Raw genomic sequence first — 22,074 nt, 5'->3', positions numbered from 1 at the left:
TAATTTATGATAATTAAATTAATTAAAAGGCGGTCGAGAAGGTGGTAGCTCTTTTAATTTTGTTTTCTTATGGTAACTTGATTTATTGGTTTTTAATTAATCGAATTTGAATAATATGATAAATGGAAGATTATTTTTGTTTTCTATCGGTAGGTCGGCAAATTAGCTGACGGGCCACCTGGTGGTATGATATTGGCGCCGCATGCCACCCATGGATATGAATTACGAATACATGGTCAACCATTTAGAAGGATTGAGAATCCAGGAAACAGATTTTAATTATCAAAAACAGAAACGAATTAAAATTACTAGGTCTATGCAACCTAACTAACTTAAAAATTTTACCTAAGTGGCGAGTGCAAACACTACATTTTTGACGCCGGCCGTTAAATGTGACTCCCACCTCAAACTCAGCGCTAAATACCGCGAACTCTTAACAAGGTAAATGGCGACACCCAGTGCAAATGTTTGTCTTTGACGTAAAATTTGTTATTCTCTCACATCTTATTGCACCGTGGGTGTTTCTGAATTACTGGTAAATTAGTACCTACTTATTGGCAAAATATTTATTCTAATGTGACAAATTATTTGCGAGGCACACCTTTGTGGGTACAATGTATTTGATAAGTTTATGTGGGACTGCATTAAGTATTTGCTGAGTGGGTTTTGCCATTAGACTTATAACAATAGTGGTTACTGTGCAAAAGAACACTTCTTAAGCTACTATCATATCGTTATTAAAGATTATAATTATTGATGCAGAATGCAGATATTTACAATTAGTATCAATTGACTGCACGGTTAGTGGTGGCTGGGCAACCAGCTAAAAGACCTTCCTCTCTCCCACTTTTTTCGAGGTGGGAAATCCATCCACTTACTTTTTCCGCCATGGGTGAGGCGAGAGCGAGTGTCGGATTTTTACTGACTTAAAACCACACCGTTCCTACTCCTGCTTTGAGCCGGAGCCCCGGTAACATTTTATGTTGTCCGCAACTTCGGTCCTCTCTCCTACTAATTTAAAAATTTGCTGTACCTGACAGGGTCCGTAATTGTAAACTTAATATTATCATTTTCACCATCTGTGTACATCATGGATGCAATAAATATTTGATTACTGGATGTCTTTGAGAATACCTGTGTAATGTGTATGTAATCTATAATGTATAGTATATTCATATAAGAGAGGACACAAGTTATGCCTTGTATCCATAAAACAAAGAATGCAATGAATGCTATGTTATCATACGATCTGTCTAGTCTAGGTACATAGAACTGATAAGACAATATTGTAGCTACATACATAGGTAACTAATATTTAACATCACATCCAAATAAACTGCAATTCTAGTGAATTGTATTTACTATCTAAATCTTTTATAAGATATATGTATATGTAGAAATATGCTTTTCATTTTTCTTACAGAAAATTTAAGAAATGTGACTATATAGAGTTTAGATAGAAACACTGACATCTTATCAGTAAACAAAGAGTCTTAACTGACAAAAACTGAACTTAAAACTGAATTTTTGCCAGTTAACAAAAAGTTTTAACTGGCAAAATCTCAATATAATCTATTATTTTATGGGATAGGCATAGAAAACCCATCGACACCCGAAGTTGCAGTGTGCCTTTGGGGGCAGGAATTTCAGGATTGTTGGGGATTTGGAAATTAAGGAAATTGGAAAGGGGGAAATTGGCGGTAATTGGGTAAAAATACGTTTAAATACATGACCTCTCATGGTTGTGGACAATCATATTATCTTAAAGACCTTTAAAAAATAGAAAATTTTAAGTACTTTTTAATAAGACAATCTGAATCAGTATGAAATTGATATCTTAATTTTTTATTAATCCAAACCATGATGTATGTGTGTATATGTCGAAATCTTTTGTATCATAATTAATAGATTTGACATAACATTCGTCTACTTTTTTAAAGCCATTATCAATAATCAAGATGGTTATCTTAAACGATTGTAATAGCTCATAATATATTCCATGTAGGTACAGTTAGCAAAAAAGTGCCCGCGTTACGTCGAGCGAGTGTTATAGTTTTTTGTTGACCGTACCTACCTACCTTCATAACTATATAGAGCTGTGTGCTAATCTGCATATTTGTTATAAGTTATGTAGTGCTAAGAATGTTATAGAGTTGGACTTATTGTTACGTGTTTGATATAGTTAGGCGATTTTGAACCTTATTTTGTTACGGAGTAGTACGTTGTGTGTTCTAAGGCCTTATACGAGTTTGTATTATGTTTAACGAGTTCAAAACGAGAGCGCGTTCGGCGCTGTAATTGGTTAGTTCATTGGGGCTGACCAATCACAACGCAACAACAAACTTAAAGCACACTTCTACTAAGGTCCCCGTGTTCGATCATCCTCATGATAAAGAGATCATCACGCTATTCAGTATCAGTACAGATAAATAAATAAACAAAATAAATTTATCACCATAAAGTTTTTATTTGTAATCCTTATTAGATCTTCTATCCTAAAATATAAATAACTAACCCAACAAACTTCGTACCGCCTTAAATATTTTGTTTCTTTTAAAACTCCTAGGACTTCCTTAAATAATTCAAGACCGAAATCTGTCATATCCCTACAGCCGTTCTCGAGTTTTCAACGAGACTAACGAACAGCAATTGATTTTTATACATAGAGATAACAAAAAAACAAGAAAATATACTTTAGCATATTGTACATTATACCTCTATCAACACGATAGAAATGAAATTTAAACTTTCAAGTAACATAAATACCTTAAAAAATGAAATTTAAACTATCATATATAAATACCTTCTTCCCTTCACAATACCGGTGTTGTCAACTCTTTTGTTGTCACAAAAATAACGCGATGACGTCACAGTACTGCCACTGTCAACATTAATTTTAGCGACAAGACAATCACAGTGTATTTATAAACATAACGAGTTGTTAGTATAAACTGTAAACAAAAATAATCTCATATTATTATGACAATGACCTGAATTTGAGTACTAAATAACTAAGTGTGTGTGATTTTCTTAAGAAAACACGATTAGATTCTTCGATATTTTATACTGATTCTGCTAATTTATTGATAAAGAGGAGAATAATTATCAAATCACGTAATATCGAGTGGTGACATGTCAAGTGACAGATGACAGGAGTCGCACATAGACGATCCACGAACAAACCAACGGATGACGTCATAAATCCTACATTGCACATATGAAGTTTACATGCGAATAAACATGGATAGAAAATCTCAACGAACTGGGCGAAATGGGCAGAAAGCCCGCCAGACATGATCACCTCGCCTGCTCGGCGGATTCTCCTTATCTTAGGAAACTTATTATCTGTTCCTGTTCTATTATAAATGTGAAAAGATGTATTTTGATTATTTGGATATTTGTCCGTCAATTACGCTGAAACCACTGAACAAATTTTAATAAAATTTCGCAACAGACAGGGTATAGCCGACTCGAGTAGTAGTCAGTAGACTATAGACAGTAGTGGACTATAGACAGTGGTGTGGTTTTGATGGGCCTTCTATCCATGCTAGTCATTGGCACACAGTTAAGGTCTATCAGCACGTAAAGGTTAATTAAAATCTGCAAAGCAGTTCAGGTATAATAGACGCGAGATTATAGGTAAATGAAAAAGAAATTGAGGGACGATATCAGTAAAAACTAGGTGAGGTATTTTCTATCAGCTAACCTTGGCATCAATCAGTGCTAACCTAAATTGACAGATAACACAACAAATCAGATATTGTTAAGTACTTCTTTGTATGTATTTTTATCTACTATAGTTTATAAGTTCCTAGTATCTTTATATATGTTTCGGAGCTGCGGACTACCTAGCGGGTTTACCGGGGCTCCGGCTCCAAGGGCAGAAGTAGGAACGGGATGGTTTTTAGTCAGTAAGAGTCTGACACTTCCTCTAGAAGTCATTAGATGATTATCCCACCTTAGAAAAAAGTATCTTTACATGACAATGTGTTCTTCCAATACATACGTATACAAACTCGATGCAGACCAAGCATTCATCATCTTCGCTGCACTTACCAATTAGCAATGGTAGTAATTTTTAACATACCTAAATATCTAGAACTAAAAGATAATGACTCAATCAAATTAGAACTTTAATATTAACACAACATCACTACTTTAAATCTCCAAACTTAAAATGAGGATGTTGCTATACATTTACATCTAAGAATTTATACGAAAATTCCAAAAACTCAATAATTCTTTGCCTGAACTGGGAATCGAACCTAAGACCTAGTTTAACAACACTTGCGACCATTCAGTCAACCAAAACAGTTAACATTTTAATAAAACAAAAAACAATGCCAATAAGAAGCCATAGCACGTCTATAAGCTTCTAAGGTCTACATTCCAACATGTCTATTTGTCCATATCGCTGTCAATATAACATTATTTGTGGTAATTATTGTGACAGCGTCAACCGCTCCCACTGTCATGGCCGCTGTGACGTCACAGCTGTTCTTTTTTTTCTAAAAGTCTAGCCGTGTAGACGGAGTATGCAGCCGCATTCCGTTTGTGAAAAAATATTTTTTGTATGCAATATATTATGAATTATTTATAGACAGGGAATTTGAAATTTCAAAATTATTGTGTAATATATTTGATGGGATATAAAAAATATTAATTATAAGACAAGGCAAGACAAACATATTTGCAACAAAATTGGTAAAAAATAAAGATGATACGTTTTTATTTATTTCAAAATATTGTATTAAAATTATAATGACGCCATTTATTACTTGACATTTACTTTGTAACGTCGATTTAAATACAGAATTCACTTAATAACTTCATACAATGTAAACATAATATTTTTATGACATTCTCATTGAATTCACAAAATGCAACCAGCAAGATAATTGCAGCCCGCAACTAGTAATTTAAAAAAACATTTTCTACATTTAATTTTATGACAGTACGATCTGTCAAAGTAATGTCAAAGCGGCCATTACTTGAGAAATGTCACCGTAACTCGCTACTGGCATTTAATTGTGATTTACATGGCCCGTATTCATTTAACTTTCACTTAATTGTAAATTTTAGTATTCAGTCATCAATCTTTTCGTACAAACTGGTTATTAAATTATTAAATTACCGTTGAGGAAAATGTTGCTCTCCTCTGAAAGATTTGGCACAAAATGGCCGCTGGTTTTTGGGTTAACACCAAGCAGGAATGATGGACATCGTTAATTTGATGATTAATCAATCAAACATCAGACAAACTCCTGTGTTTATACTTTTTTTCATTCCAATTTTGACCGGATTTTTTAATGAAAAAGGCCGGTAAACGAGCAGAGGGATCACCTGATGGTAAAGAATCGCCACCGCACAAGTGCGTTGCTGGCTTTTTGGGTGTTATTAATTTAAGGGTTGTTGGAGAATCATGGATTGGGAAGATTGGGAAAGATGTGCTAAGCTATTTGTACCAATGAATATGATGGGTGAAAGTCAAACGCATCCACAGCAACGTAGCATAGCACATCTCTGGTAGAAACGTACCCCGAAGTAGATTACGATTCTGAATATTGGGACAACATACTTTGTATTTACTTATTAGGTTTCTTAATGGTATTTTAAAAGATGTCTCGTAATCAGTCCAGCCTATTTTATACATACAAACAATATTTTTTTCCTCTTCAAAATAACTATTATTAAAGAAGACTATTGTATGAACAATTAATCTTTCTTAGAACTCTCAAGATTAGTATAGGCACAGATTTCAGCACATCAACCTACCTCTCCAATAGATTGTCGACTTTAAAGACAAAGTACTAAGATTGAAAGTCGTGTTAATTGCTGGCTTGTCTAGGTGTATTACTAAGAAGTGACAAGCGATTCAGCATACGAAATGTTTTGATACCATTATAATATTTCCTTCCTCAATTAAATCTAGTTTGTATGTTACGTCTAGTATATGTATGTGTTTGTTTTTTGGGATATTCACACGCTATATTGCTATTAGTATTATGTCATGTTTTCTAGAATGAGTAAAGGATTCATTATGGTTGCTTTACAGCACTTACGAGCCCAACCGAGTTTTCCAAAAAGATTTTTTTTAATGTAGGTTTTTTTATTGTTAATGTAGGTTTTTTTATTTTTTTTAATGTAGGTTGCGCCCGAAAATAAATTCATAAAATTAATAATGTCACATTTGCACAATAATGTTGCATTTAGGAACGTGATGGAAGTTAAATAAATTGCAAGATTCTAATTTCTTTTTACTTCCACGAGGTGAATTCTACGGAAAACCCAATAATTATCGACATCTTAAACCAAGATTAGAAACTAGAACGATTCTTAAACCAACATCTCGACTTTATCCATCTGCTAATAATATTCTCAAAACCTCACAATTTTTGACATGATGATATTTTATGGGTCTCCTAATGACGTCTGCTATATCGTATATCATTGGCTATATTTAATTTAGATTATTCGGTCTCAATATGTTCTTATTTTAGTCTAATTCTAACTAACTAATATAATATGAGTCAGAAAGCAAGTTTGTTTGGTACACTTTCCTAAACTCCTAAACGGCTGAACCTATTTTATTTTAGTGAACATTAATTTGATTAACATGATAATAAATATCAGCTTCTGTTGGTGATTTTGCCTTTAGATAGTAAGTAATAACATAACCAATGTAGTTTATTAGCAGTAGTCTTTGTAGGTTCAATTTTACTATACAGTCATTAAGTAACTACTTTATAGCAGCCAAGAATGTAACCAGAGACAGGAACAGGACTTCCAGAAAGCGTAAGAGTCTGTTGACTACGTAACCGAACAAATGCCCTCGATGGCCTCTACGTTAAGTCTTTAACTGCCAATAGAAAAATGTTGAAGGCAAATCCTCCGCTAACGTCGGTCACCGGTGACCACCACGGCGTTCAATGTGTTAAAGCCCCCAGCCTAAGGGGCATAAGGCCCCCAATTTGAGCTTACAAGCCATTGACTGGTTGCCGGTAACTAGCTGCAGTGCAACATGTAGCGGGTTCGATTTCCGCACGGAACAACTCTTTGTATGAACCACAAATTGTTCTTTCGGGTTTGGGTATCATGTGCATACAAGTTCATCTTGTATGATTGTAAATGCACCCACGACACAGGAAAAAATCCTAGTGTAGAGAAACGTCTTAAAAAAAACCTTAGTTTAATGACGCGAACGAAGTCACAAAGAAAGTCTATAGTGGGTATAAAATACTGTTTCTATATGTAAAACTAATTGGTCGTTACGGTTCTCTATTTCGATTAAGTTTGTCGGTGGTCATTTGTACACAATCCAGTTTCTCGTTTCTCACGCTTTGTGGATTAATAAAAATCCAATTTGATAGTTGTTAGAATTGGTATCGTGATTGTTTGATTGTATTTTATCATCGTCATCAACAGCTCGTGGCAATCCAGTGCTGGAATATGGATCCCCTCACTTATGATGATTTACCATAATCTCATCGATTGGCAGGCTGGTTAAAGATCCTAGTTTAAATAGTACAGGTTTATCAAAGAGCGCTGTTGCCCAGTCTATGCTTAATGTGTAATCACCAATGCTTAATGTGTTGTCATCATCAATCTAATGACTTCTCTCACCTTGGGTAAGGCGAGAGCGAGTGTCAAACTCTTACTGACTAAAAACCACCCCGTTCCTACTCCTGCTTTTCGAGCCGGAGACCCGATAAACCCGCTAAGTAGTCCGCAGCTCCGAATTAGGCATCAGCCTTACTTTGCCGCAAATGTGTTATTCTCTAGTTGACGTTTTCGACAGTCTGAAGAGTAACGGTTCCGAGAAATGTATCCTTTTATGACGTCACCTCAAGGCTTCCAAATATATATGTATCACAACCTCTTAATCTTTATCCTCACTCAATCCATCCATCTCTTCTCCGATCGTCTATCCTGTATCTTTCAATTAAACCTCATTTAAAATTAGCACTCATTAATTGTGTCCCAAAATGTTCCTTCCTTCACACCACATAACACCAAGAAAGACAATCTTAACTACAAGTACAAAGAGACATTGTATATTTTTTTTTCTCATAAATAATAATGATTCACGGATGATCTCAAGTACAAGCCTTTAATCTCCTGTCATGTAAATAATTCACTCGCTGATAATCATCTGGCCTTATGAAGGTGCATGACCTCATCTGCGTAGTAAGATGGCAGTAGTTTGTAGTGCAATGGACTATGGACTCTTATCTTCTAGAAGGAATTTTGAAGAGGATGAAGAGAATAAGGGGAGAAGGGAAGGAATGGAAGACGTATTTGTAAGAACACTTGTTAGAATTGGTCTAACTAAATTGGATTGTGATGCTATAAACTAGAAAAATACAACTTCAAAAGACCAGTTCGATTTCAATATATTATTATAGACTATATCCCTCTAGATACTTTAGTCTTTAGTTTGAAGGTTCTTTAGAGCTTGGCTTGAAAAGTTTTTATTTTTCAGTAGTTGGGTTCTTATGCAAGATTTTTAACTTAAATGGGACTATATGTTAGTTTAGCAAGTTCACAACTTGCTAAACTAACAACTGCCAGACAACACTCAGAGTCATTTAATGATCGCTTAAACTATTCCTTAGTAACCATTTTATTCCAAAAACAATTGCTTAGGACTGATTTAAGTATCAATGTAACCACTGAAAAGTAAATTGTAGAAAAAAGTCCTTTGCTTAATTCTTTGGGAAAAGGTCATTCTTATTAACCTTGGTATGTTATCAAATCGTAATTATTTAACAATCCGTAAACAAACCAAAAGCCTGAGACCTTCAAATCTTCAATTTTTATAAACATCCATGTACAGCACATATACTATCTACCTTTTATTTCATAACTCCCATCCGTATTGTAACAGCTCAACTTATACTGTTCCATCAAACTCCATTAACCAACTTTCAACCCTAGCATTTCTGTCTTACAGTTGATTTTTCTATAAAACGGTTGTGTCATATTGGATACATTGATCCGCTTGTCTGTACAGTTATCAACAAAACGATTGCATGTCTATATGCACTTTGTTTCTTAGAACGTGACTGTACTGCGCATGTGTGGTAGTGATGACTCTGTATTTTCCATTATTATTATTTGTTGTTGATCAATTTCTTTAGAGTTATAAATGTGCCTTGGTACGATCTCTTAAATGATTGTTCTCATGTGGATGCTCTTTAAGAAATGTATTGTGTAGTAACTTTCGTAAGACATAGTAAATTAATTATTGTAATTTTGGGCTTACTTACTTAGTTGTTTGACGAGGAACTCGACTAATTTCAAGCCGAGCTAGAGGGTCATATTTATGAGCAGCATTTAGCAGCATTTTATTTAATAAATATTGGCCCTTTCTTAGGATTCTCTCCTGTGTCGTCGGTGCGTTTGCACACATGCACAAGACATCAAGATCCGAAACAACAATTTGCGGATCACATAAAGAGTTGATCTGCCGGATTCGAATCCGCTACACGTTGAGCGGCAGGCGGTTGCCCAGCCACCACGCTAACTGTGCAGATTGTCGCAGTGATAGATACTCAACATGGCTTGGATCTAGTCGAGTTCCTTGTCAAACAGTTACGTGGGTAAACCAAAATCTATAATAAATTAAGAAATGTATTGTTTATTATTTTTACATATAAAAATTATTACATGAGTATAATCAAGCGTAATATTTGTATTAATACTCTTGCTAAAATAAACTCTTTTCCAGTACTTAATGTTATTTTTACCATATACACTAATAAAGAGTGGTTGAACCATCGAAATCAATTCTAGACAACAGAGACAAATATGTACAATTTATTAAACAGTACCATATCATGCATCATTAAAAATCAAATTCATTTTAGACACTACTATCATTACACAAAAAATAGCACCCTAGCCCAAACAAGAATTAAACCCAGAATCTCCAGCTCAGTAAACCCATCTCACATCTTCACCATCATATCAGTTAAATCCTAAAAGATTATTATTAAACCTAGGAACTTTAATCCTAAACATTTGGCGTCAGATTATACCATCAATGAACTGCGTAGTTAAAGGGTCAATGACCTTTTAATCTGGAGGAGATACTTTGCAGATCATGTTAGTACTTATCTCCTTGTAATACACGATATTCATGATCCTTACAGCCTTTGGTATAAGGTTCAAAATGGATGTTGAAAAATTGCAAACAATAGTACCTATAAAGGCAATCGATCCCAAGGTTGTTGCTAATCTATCCTTGATTGATTGAGATTAATTAATTCATATTTCTGTATTGGTTTGCTTGAAAGAAATATTTGATTTTGAAAATGTTAATTATAAAGAGTCACTGGAGTAAGTGTAAAAGTATTTTAAACTAAATAAAAAACTATTAATTAACGAACTACAAACAGGAGCGCAAAAATTAGTCTTGTAAAAATAGGTTTTGTAAATCGCACTTCGAAAACCAAACAGAAACAAGAAGTCAAAAAACTTTGCAACAACACATACTCGTACAAACATCACCTCGTCAAATTCGTATGCGAATACTAAATACCTTTTCTTCAATCTCGCACTATAACGTGAACAGTTCAAAAACTACTTAAAACGATATGATCACTGCACAGTTTTTTTGGTCCAACGAGTCGAAAGCCTAACACAAGTCTGAGAAATTTTACACACACATTATTTTAGCAACGTCTGCAAAAACATTAATTTCCCTAAAGCAAGAAATAGCAAACTAAAGAGTCCCATTGAAGAAACAAAAACAAGGAACCTAAAGATCCCCATTCAACCGTCGTGTCGAAAGAAAATAAGCTCACAATAAGTGCAAATAGAGGTCTTTGCTTCACCAACGCTTATATTTTAGTATGTATGCATATCTGAACTCCACTGACAAAGCAGGACTAAAAAGACAATAAAGAAAGCGCACATAAGAATAAATCGACTTACCAGTTTTTGTTGAATCAAGATAAATCGTTGTACTAATCGACACAAGATGCTGGGACCCGTACCGATACCAATTTCACCCAACCAAAACTTTAAACACAACACTATATTGTAAAGTTGCAATGCAAAAAGTCACTTTGTAAAAACACTGTTTCAAAATATACGTTGAAATAGTTTTTAGAGGTTAGAAACACACTGGTGCACTGTTTTATTTATAATAAGAATGTTTTTGTGATTAAAAAACGATGATTCGATGATGCGTGGAAGGCGTACGGTCGCCGTGCGGTGCGCCAGCGCAGGCCGATCTAAAACTGACCGAACCGGTCGTTGTCGTGAAGTCTCCGAATGAAAGATCGTGACCGGCCGCCATTGGGCCCGATACCCGCGCACTTCACTGTATACCAGACTTTTTGTTAACTCCACTCTTACTTTAATCATTTGTTATGTATTACTTTTTTTCAAATATTTCCTCTAAAGACAATTAGGATATTCTTGAAATTATGACGTCATTATTGCTATCTCTGATAGTGTTTGTCTCTCTCTCTGTTTCTATCTTATGTCATTTGTTTTAAGATTCTAATTAGATGAAATTGCACCTCCTGGTTGATAAGTCTGTACTTTATTATATTACGTTTTCTATGTACAAGATAATAATATTGGTATTTGCATTGTAATATCTTCTTTTATTAAATTTTTCATATTGTTTTGTTGTTTGTTATTCTTATTAGATAATTGTTTGTCTGTATTGTTGATTTACGTTGTATTGTGTGTCCATTTCTATGGATGAAAACAATAAACTTTGCCGTTTCGGTATGTTTAAACAAGCATTACTCAAGAACGGATTTACTGTTTCGTGTAAAACTTTTACTGTTGTGATTAAAACTAAATGATTGTGTAATTTTATTTGGATTTACCGGAGTAATTGTTGTATTCTATTGTAAAGTATGTAGGTTTTCAAATCTATTGTTATGTAAATACTTATCGTCTATAGGTATTTCAAACATTTTAATTATCATAATTATTTTTATTAAAGGAAAAGGATAACAGAGGATATTTAACCTACTTCAGCCCTTATACAATAATTATAAGCATTTAAAATTACTTCATACGTTAATATTCGCGATTTCCAAATTCGCAAAGAAAAAAAATGAGGTCTATCGATTTCGCCACAAACAGAGTTGACCGATAAATACATATCGATATCTTTTGTTATCGTTTACAATCGGTATAGGTATCGATAAGAGTGCTAGAATGTCTAGGTTTGTGTGTGGGTAGGTAGCCGATGCAATGTCAACATGTTGATAACATACAATAATAAAATATGTGTTATATTTATTTATTTTTTATTGATAACTCCCATTTGAACGGGAGTGTCTTGCTTTTCCATCAGATACATGTTGTGATTGGTCAAAATTTTGTTTTCAGATCAAGCCCTGGTTTCAATAAAATAAGCACATCGATTACTTCAAGTAATAGTTGACATGATTATAATGTGTTTTCATTGACATAGGCATGTTTTTTATGGTATAAGCCGGTAAACGAACAGACGGATCACCTGATGGTAAGCAATCGCCGCTGCCCATAGACACCCGAAACATCAGAAGCGTTACAAGTGTGTTGCCGGACTTTTGGGGAAAAGTGGGTGTAATTTAAGGGTTGTTGGGGATTCAGGGATTGAAGACATTGGGAAGGTGGGTAATTGGGCCTCCGGTAACCTGGTTTACACAATGAAACAGAACGCAAGCGTTGTTTCAGTCGGTTCTCTGTGAGGCCGTGCCGTGGTATCACTCCGGTCGAGCCGGCCCGCTTATGCCGAGCATGGCACTCCCACACTTTTTAAGTAGACATAAGTGAGTAATTTTTTATTTAAGGTCATTTATGTAGATTAGACATTTATTAGGTACTCTTAACTGCTGAACGTATTGAAATGAAATTTTGCACATACAAATACATAGATCCTACTATGTATTATTTTTTTATTCTGTAATAGTGTCAAAAAACAATACCTACATAACTCATAATTATTATTTTTATTTGGTAAAAGAGTCAAACTTTAAGGGGTAAGGCATTATACAAATATTATTTGTTATCTAATCTTTTTTTAAATTTTATAACTTGTAGATTATTTATCGTTGGCTGTAGACATGGTATACATTTTTCTTGACGTATTTCCGTGCAAATGGGTCATGAAATTGCAAGTTTAAGACAAATTATGTAACCTGAAATCACACTAACAATATAAATGTATAAGTTTATTTGTTTGAATGTTCGGATGTTTGTCCGTCAATCACGCTGAAACTACTGAATGGATTTTGATAAAATTTGGTGTACAGACAGGGTATGAGCTAACTTGGATAATAGTAGTATAGTAGATTTTTATCCCACGGGAATGTGAGAAAAGCCACCGTAGAAGCTACTAAATCTCTATATATAAAAATCAATTGCTGTTCATTAGTCTCGCTAAAACTCAAGAACGGCTGGACCGATTTGCCTAATTTTAGTCTTGAATCATTTGTGAATGTCTCACGTCTAAAAGGTGAGAAAAAAATGTTTGAGACGGTACGAAGTTTGCCGGGTCAGCTAGTATACATATAAAAACTAAAAAGAAAATAGATTGAGGTTGAGAACACTATGCACATCAAATAGGTTAATGCAGTGTTTGATAGCGGAAACGGCTAAGAATAGACAATGTTACAACATGTTGGATTTACACTCCGACCAGTTAATTACTATCGGGCTATTTATATCTACGAGAATTTGGGAAAAATGTTTGCTGTTAACGTAATTTTTGAATCGAGTTTGGAGTTTGAAATCAGATTGCGTGAAGTGGGTGGAATCGATTTCGGATTTTGTGTATCAGTTTCAACGTCTGCTAATTATTTTGTGAGTTGTTTTTTGTTGCAGTGTTCCTATGTGTATATTGTATACTCATACAACTTTAATTTATACTATCTTTACTTTAAATCCCCTAAGGAGAGTAAAGAACCATGAAATAATGAAGAATATATTGCCATACCTCGGGCACAGTTCCAAACTTCGTGCTACTCTTTAAGTAGAAGTATTTAAAAAAATCTCTAAAATTAGAAGTACCTTGGACGACACTGGAATCGAATCCGAAACCGAGACCTCTTACTCGGCAATCATGCTTGCCAGTCGGCCAGTAACTACGCCATATCATAAACATTGTCATCATATTTATCATTTATTAATCCGAAATTAATTAACAAATGCATAAAATTAAACCTTTATTGTAAACCCCGTCCCATTATTACAGTTAACTTTAACTGGTTACAGTTACGTCACGAGAGCTTTAACGTAACTGTTGCAGCGCAGTATCAGAGAGGAAAAATTGCAAGTTTTAATTGAACCAAAAACCGGATTGTTATCCTAACCGCTGTTAGTTATACTTTCAAATTAAAAGCTTAAGATAGTGTGATTGCAATACTGTCTCGTTGCTCGCCTGGTTGTGAGTGCGACTCGACGCTAGAGGTCTCGATTTTTGGATCGGGCAAAGTATTATTGGGGCGTTTCAAAAACTTTATGACTATTTTTTCGGATTCTTAAAAGTTTTTCAGTAGTTGCATGGAATTAAGCTTCGGGAATGGCAATCGGCTTAGCCCCTTTAATCTGAGACACCTTTTTTGAGGTGGGAAAAACATTCAATGGCTTCTCCCGTCTTATGTGAGGCAAGAGGAAGCATCAGACTCTTACTGACTTAAAACCATCCTGTTCCTACTTCTGCTCTTCGAGCCGAAACCCCGGCAAACCGTTTAGCCTTCCGCGGTTTATCATTTCGGAAACGTGAACAAGTCTATTTTTTTCAGTAAATACGTAGTAGGTAGCTACCTAAGTTCTATTCAGTACTGATCCACAAACATATTTCATGAATATCTGTATCAATTGAAAATGTTTGCTGCACTCATGCGCATTATAAAATGAAATATGAAGTAGAAATATCATTCGGTTGTATTTTTGTTCGTGGTCCCACTACGAGTAAAATCGATTTCGTTTTTTATTAAATCCTTAGTAGATCAAATAAACTAGGACGATAGTTGACCCTTCTTGAGAACCCTATTTTTTTACATGTCTTTTTTACACGTCCATGGGATTTTCTCTCGTGTTGTCGGTGTATTTTTACAAACATACACATAATTTGAGACACAACCATTATAATGGTTGTCATAATGGTTCTGACCATATTAATAATTATTAATTTGTTAAGAATAATTAATAATTATTAATTTGTTGATTAGGTACACAAAGGTCCTTTCTGTGTACACGACACTTTGCTCAGCAATCAGTTCCCAAGCTACTGCACCAACCTTCTTGCTTGAAATAAGTTTTCAAAACTCAAAATTAACCTCAACTCTACCCTAACCCCAAGCAATAAGGAAAATCAAGTTTTTTTTTAAATTTTTCATATTATGTATTCAAACCGCTACCCGCTAGCAGTGACACAACACCTTTACCGGAGCATCGTAACGGATCTTCGGTTCTGAGAAGCAGGCGAGAGGTTGCGTGGTCATTGTTTTTGTAATAACATGTTTGCTTTATTTTTACAGATTACAGAACATGGACGCGCTTGATGAATGTGAATGTGATCGACGGATTGGTGTGAGCTCACCGTGTCGGAGAAATGGTAAATTACTTAACAAATATAGGTAGATACATACCGTACCTACCTTCTTTTTGAGGAAATAGTCTAATGTCTTCTCCCGCCTTGGCTGAGGAGAGAGTGAGTGTCCAACTCTTACTGGGTAAAATCACCTAGATCTCCCATGCGTACGGTGCGTGCGCCTCAAAGAGCCATCAGACCACCACAGATGGGGCACAGTAGGGCTGATGCCTGATCCGAGCCCAGTAAATGCCTGATCCAGAACTGCGGACTACCTAACAGGTTTACCGGGGCTTCGGCTCGAAAATCAGTAGTACGAACGGATTGGTTTTTAGTCAGTAAGAGTCAGGCACTCCCTTTTGCCTGCCTAAGACGGGAGAAATCATTGGATGATTTTTTCCCTCAAAAAAAAGTACCTAGATCTATGTATAAATAAGTAAGTAGGTATTGCGTAGGTACTTTGTTCAAATACACAAAAGTCCGCAAAATGATCTAACCACATCGGTACGAGCGTGGATTATGAATGGATCTACTTTTACTACCGTAATGAGGGTCAATGAACTCTGCCTAATGACACCTATCTACTCTCATAGGATAGCACAGATCCTTTATAAACTTTCTATCAATTGATAATAAGTCACGACTGTGGCTATTGAATGCAAATTAATAGATAGGTATAATAATAAGCTGCTAAGTGCACTGGTATTCCCTAAAGAATTTGCTGTATCACTTCGATATTAGTTCAATAAATATACCTACGCAGCTAATGTACTTATCTGTCTAGAATAAAATTTGAAATACCTAAGTAATGTTTTGTTGGATTCACAATAAAGAAAAAAGAAAAAAATAAGACGTAACGATACGTAAAATATACCATTGGTAATTTTTGTGAAAAGCGCCATCTATAATTGATTTTTATAAACATTCGGTTAAAGCAGTTCATTATTTGCTCAATAGGTGACACTAGTAAGTTATTAAAATTTTTAAATCAAATATAAAACAGTTAAAACTAAATTTTTAACTGTATTATCTAAATAAATAAGTTAAAAATTTAGTTTAGTTATAAATAAATTATTGTATTGTATTATATATAGATCTAGTTTTGCGTTTAATTAATCTGTGGTTAACGTCAAAATACAAAGCTTGGGGAACGTTCCAGCATTTTTATTAATCTGTGACATAAGTTGAAAGTTGCTAATCTGCTATCTCTGTCGTCATCGGCTATTACAGACTAAGAAAGAGTGAGATAGAATAATACAAATGCTAAAAGTCAAGGCATTACAGAAACTTAAACTATCGCAACGCAAATTTGTTATAGTTTGACAGAAACAACAAATTGTTGAAATTGTTCCGTTTGAATCAGTGTACACATTTAAAGGTACGAAATATCCTAATATAACAACTTATCCAACACGAAACTACAGCAAACACAATATTAAATAAACATAGAATCAAAACACACTAACAAATACAAACTCTAAAACAATTTTTACTTAAAAATACAATAACGAAATAACTGTTATTTTTAGGTGTGGCTGTTGTTCGCGGACGTTTTTCTCGTGAAATTAACTGAAATATCGAGAAATTTTAAGCTGTAAGGAAAGTTTTAGACTGCAAAGATGTCTCCAATACTTGAATCCTGCTGGTCACCATGTATTTGGTCATCAACAGTGAAGAGTGGAAGTCGGGCGGTTGCTGTGTATACCATTGCTATGAGTATGGTGTTGATCACGTTTATTGCGTACCAAATGGCGGGCGGAGACTCCACACAACTCTGGAACCCTTTGTTCGAAGCTGATGTGCGAGGATGTGAGTATACTTTATCTGTGGTTGTGTTCACTGTTTATTCAAAGTACTTACATAGCTTGGCTGTAGTTTCTTATGAGAATCTTGTTAGAATGCAATATTATGCTGTGTATAAACAAGTGTGATGTTTAGGACTTATTTTGCTAATGTGATCATTCCAGTAGTTTCATTCATTTTGAGTTAACTACTGTTTGCAAGTACAATATCTTGCGAGTTACATGTAATTTCTAAGATTATTTAGACACCACTGACAAATGGTGAAGAAAAACATGAAGAAACCTGGGCTTATAATTTGTAATTGTAACTTTGAAATCACCGTGAGTTCGTGAGGAGATTGAGGAAGTGTGGTGATTAACCAACTCGTGTTGGTGATTAATGCTCAATATTTTCCGTGTGAGAATAGGCTTTTTGTCAGGAGTGGCTATTTATACACTTGATGTGTAACCACAAGCACTCTATGTATAGCTAGTAAATATAAGACCTAAATACTGACTGCTTTTATTGAATAGGAATTAAACTTGAGTGTCTATGTGCAAATGTTACACTTGCTTATTAGTTATATACTATTAGGGTTTAAATAACTAATTGTTGAATTCTCTGTTTCAGCTCTACAAGTATTTGGGGCTATATTCATTGTAATATTTATACTTCTCATCATTTTCTCCGTTTTCATGGTGAGTTTTAAAATAGTCTTGCTAATATAGCTTATAAATAGAAATAGAAAGTAAATATAAGGAAAGCTAAGTAGGTTATGTAAAGAAAAGTTATGGTTGTTTAGTAAGTTTGGGTTACTGTCAGTTTCATATGTTCATACTTGTACCTGTCTCCTGCTGCCTGATTCTCATGGGCATAGGAAGAGATAATGGAATTGCTCTTCTTTTGCGTCATCACTTCATCAGTCTATCCATTCAGGCTCGTCAGTTAAGGCTACTTTGATTTTGGGCATTCTTTAATATGTCACAAATCTGATTGATATACCTATGTCTGTCTAGGGTACAGATCGGTTTCAAATCAGTTTTAAATAGTATATTGAAACTGACCGTGTTAAAACACAAACTGAAATGCCCCTTACTTTAAAAGAAGTTTCTCTACATATACTCCTCTATAGTTTCAATAAAATAAAACAGACTAATTTCAAATAACTATCAACTTCATTTTCCAGATAATTGGAATCAACATCTGGATGCGAGGTTTCATTCTGCCGTGGTTGGGGTTGATGGCGTTCATCATCCTGTTCCAACTGCTGTTTGGACTCTGGCTTATCGGAGGATACTATATTTATGTGAGTAGTAATATTATTTTGAATCATTAGTGGTTTTGCAAGCTTATTACAGGGGTGAACACTAAAGCTTGTTTGTTTGAATGCCCTGAGGTCTGCAACTACTGGTTTGATGAAAAAATATTTTTGTGGTGGCTTGTTTAATTAACGAGGAAGGCTATAATCTATATGCTATAAAGCATCCGGCTATGATCAAAAAGAGATTAGCACAGCAGGTGAAACGAAATCTAAAGTAAAATCGTACTAAGAGGGTACAGAAATTAATTGACTCTAAATATTGCTTAAATTATAATGTATTTCTTTAATGTTTCAGTTGGACGCAACATTCGCTGCATTTATCGATTTTATCTGGATGGCATACAATGTGAGTATATTCATATTCAAAATATCCATTATTTTATAGAAAGGCATTATTGCTAGAGAACCACCTGTAAATCTTGACATAGGGTAAGGTATATCCGATTCGAAAATCTTACGAATTTATCGAAATTTAATTGATTTCATAACGTCGAACTACGGCTCGGTATATGCAAAATAACATCCACTTTCTACCAGTTATGTTAATGTTATGAACCCCATGTTTTAAGGGGGTCAGCCTATAGGTATGCGAGGTTCCCCGAACTACAGACTGCCTAGCGGCTCACCGGGGCTCTGGCACGAAAAGCAGGTGTAGGAACAAGGTGGTTTTTAATCAGTAAGAGACTGACACGCCCTCTCGTCTCGCCCAAGGCGGGAGAAGTCATTTTATGATTATCGCCCCTCAAAAAAGGAATAGGTATACTAGGCACAATATCATGTGCGTAAGTTACTCTTACGTAACTTACTCTTTAATATGTCTAAGCACTTATATTTCTTTTTCAGATCTACTGCTGGCTCTGCGTTTTCTCCCAATACCAAATAATATTGGACATGCAGTCGCCAAACATAGAGATATTGGTCGAATACTAAAGCCAATGTTGGCACAAACATTTGACGTAAGGTAACAACTATTATCATAGAGCTGTTATTTAAATGAAATCTTGTAAAATCAGGCACAAAATAATTGAAATCATGTAATTATATTTCTCTTTTTATTATTTTATATAGTGAAAATCTGGTTAAATCATGTAGGTATTTCTATTTACACATGTTTGTAGGTGTTATCAAATAAAAATAGTAGTTATTTCTATGTATTATAGAGTATGTTATCTGTTGACAAGGTATAAAGTGAGAAATGATGTGCCTAAATTAGTAAAATGTTTGCTGTAATTGGAAGCTTCATAGTAACATCACATAATAAATTATTTTTTTATAAATGTGGCAAAATCGAAATTGACACTAATATTGAATTGAAAAACAACTAAAATCTAAAGCTCAAATATGACAATATGTGGCCAACAATGAAAACTGTCCATAAAGCGGCAATTGGGTAGTTTCCTAGGTAAAAAATAAATTATTTTGGCATTTCAATACAATAAAATATCCCAAAATAGTTGTAATTTCATTATTAACTTAGAAGAAACATATCGTTTTTGACATTTCAATAAAGGTATTGAATTTGAATAATTAGAAACCACTATATTGTAGGCCGCCTATCGTCATTTGTAGGTTGCATGCATTCGACAAATGATGCGTCGTATACGATAGACTAATTATTTTGTTTGACAAACAATAATAAAGAAATGATTTTAATCAACAGCAATCGTGTATATTAGTCCTTGTTGCGTAATTGAGTGACTTACATATTGACGATTGTAGATACTCCAGAACCTAACAAAATTATAATTACCTGGAGGAGTAACTCTTAGAGTTTCTTACACAACAATATTACAATACACCTTTAAGAAGTAGACAGTAGTTAGAGTAGTAAACAGCAACTTAAACTCGAATATTTTATTGTAATTATCATTCCGTAAAAGTACCTAATTTAAATTATTTACGCATTTATTTGTTGTATTATGTGTCTTAATTCTATTTAGCTTTAATTGAAATTACATTGAAACATATTATTTTTGTAATTTTTAAGACTTAGAATATTCCGTCCATTTTTTTCGTATTTATTTAATTTAAAATCAGTTTTATGTCAAAAAAAACGAGAATCAAAACTCAAAAATGTAACGAAGTTTATTTTGAAATCATAATATTGAGTACAACAACTTGTAACAAAAAAGGATTTATAATTATTTTTTTAATAACTATCGTGAGACATACTAAATTAACTAAAAATCACCGTTTTACGCACGTTAATTAATGGAGAAAAGCTACTAGTTTCGAGTCACAGAGGGACTCTTCATCATAAGCAGCATGCTACTGTACTGTAGGCTGCGCGACGTCGCCGTGTCAGGTTTCTCCATTAATTTACGTGATAAAACCGTGATTATTGGTTTTAAAATTGTCTTATTTTTTTTATTGGAGATCAAACTATTGACATTTTAAAATGATTTGATGGAAAATGACATAAAAGAATCTCGTAAACCTACAGTTAAGTTGTAATTAATCATTTTTACTTATTGATTATGTTATTTACAATTTATTTTTTAATCATTTTATTAATTTACCCTATACATAAGTTTCAAGTGTTCAGTTGATGTAGTAAATCTGTGTTTTTACCAATATTTTGTTTGGCAGCACCGTAGCATAGCATTCGTGAGACTGTTTTTAATGAATGTAATGTTTAACTAATGAATAAATGAAGTTAGATTTAATTTGTGATTTTATTTTAATATCTTAAAGTATTATTCAAATATAATTTATAAATTACAATAAATACACACAAAATAGTAGCAATAAATAAACTTAAAAACATTGAAATGTGTAAAATAATGAATATTTAAATAAGCGCCATCTACATTCAAAATAAAACACTAACTAGTCAGTAAACTCCTGTTATACAAAAAGTATCAGTATTACTTACTTAATCCACTAGATAGCGCTAGTTACTAAATTTTTCATAGAAATTCCAACATTCAAGATTGTTTTACAGCTGTATGGAAGTAAGCGTCTTTTTGCCCACTTTAAATACCTACAGTGCCTAGTATGTTATGTCCTCAGATGAAGTATTATGACGTATTTTTCGTAAATTTTTATAAAAATTAAAATATTCCTTCGACATGTTTCAAAATTTTGTTGCACCAAAAAAGGTATATCTCTTTACCAGTCTCCGGCTCGAAAAGTATGAGTAGGAACGGGGTGGTTTTTAGTCAGTAAGAGCTACTGAGATTCCACCTCGCCTCGCCCAAGGCGGGTGAAGTCATTGGATGATTTTTCCCCCTTCAGATAAAAGGTCATTCCTACCCTGTCCTTCGATCACATTCCCACCCTGTCACTGTCAGCTATTACTGGGGGTTGTGGGGCACCAACAGAAAGTTCGATACTTAGGTTATAAATATTGGTTAGTTTTTGGGATATTGTTAATTTTAATCAAAGTATATACAAAATAGGTAATATAAGTTTTTAAACT

General features: G+C 34.1%; 2 protein-coding genes across 4 annotated transcripts in view; one reads left to right on the top strand and one right to left on the bottom strand.

Annotated features, from left to right (window-relative positions):
- The window catches only part of LOC118277825 (rho guanine nucleotide exchange factor 17), a 124,374-nt gene extending 113,046 nt beyond the window's left edge, over positions 1-11,328 (bottom strand). For 2 of the 3 annotated variants that reach the window (XM_035596768.2, XM_035596767.2), the window contains exon 1: positions 10,939-11,293. The gene's annotated coding sequence lies outside the window, so the exon portion shown is untranslated. Of the gene's footprint in view, positions 1-10,938 lie in introns of all 3 variants that reach the window. The other variant, XM_050700315.1, reaches the window with a different exon arrangement.
- Positions 11,329-16,834: 5,506 nt separating this feature from the next.
- Positions 16,835-21,319, top strand: LOC118277940 (uncharacterized). Its single transcript, XM_050700314.1, has 6 exons — positions 16,835-16,928; positions 17,080-17,359; positions 17,963-18,030; positions 18,519-18,638; positions 18,949-18,999; positions 19,497-21,319. Exons 2-6 carry the CDS (start codon positions 17,170-17,172, stop codon positions 19,581-19,583), a joined length of 516 nt encoding a protein of 171 aa, XP_050556271.1. The 5' UTR covers positions 16,835-16,928; positions 17,080-17,169; the 3' UTR covers positions 19,584-21,319.
- Positions 21,320-22,074: the final 755 nt, after the last annotated feature.

Source organism: Spodoptera frugiperda, chromosome 18 (genome assembly GCF_023101765.2).
Source record: "Spodoptera frugiperda isolate SF20-4 chromosome 18, AGI-APGP_CSIRO_Sfru_2.0, whole genome shotgun sequence".
NCBI classification, from domain to species: Eukaryota; Metazoa; Arthropoda; class Insecta; order Lepidoptera; family Noctuidae; genus Spodoptera; species Spodoptera frugiperda.
The sequence above is the reverse complement of the archived record's forward strand: the minus strand, read 5'-3'. Positions and strand labels throughout refer to the sequence as shown.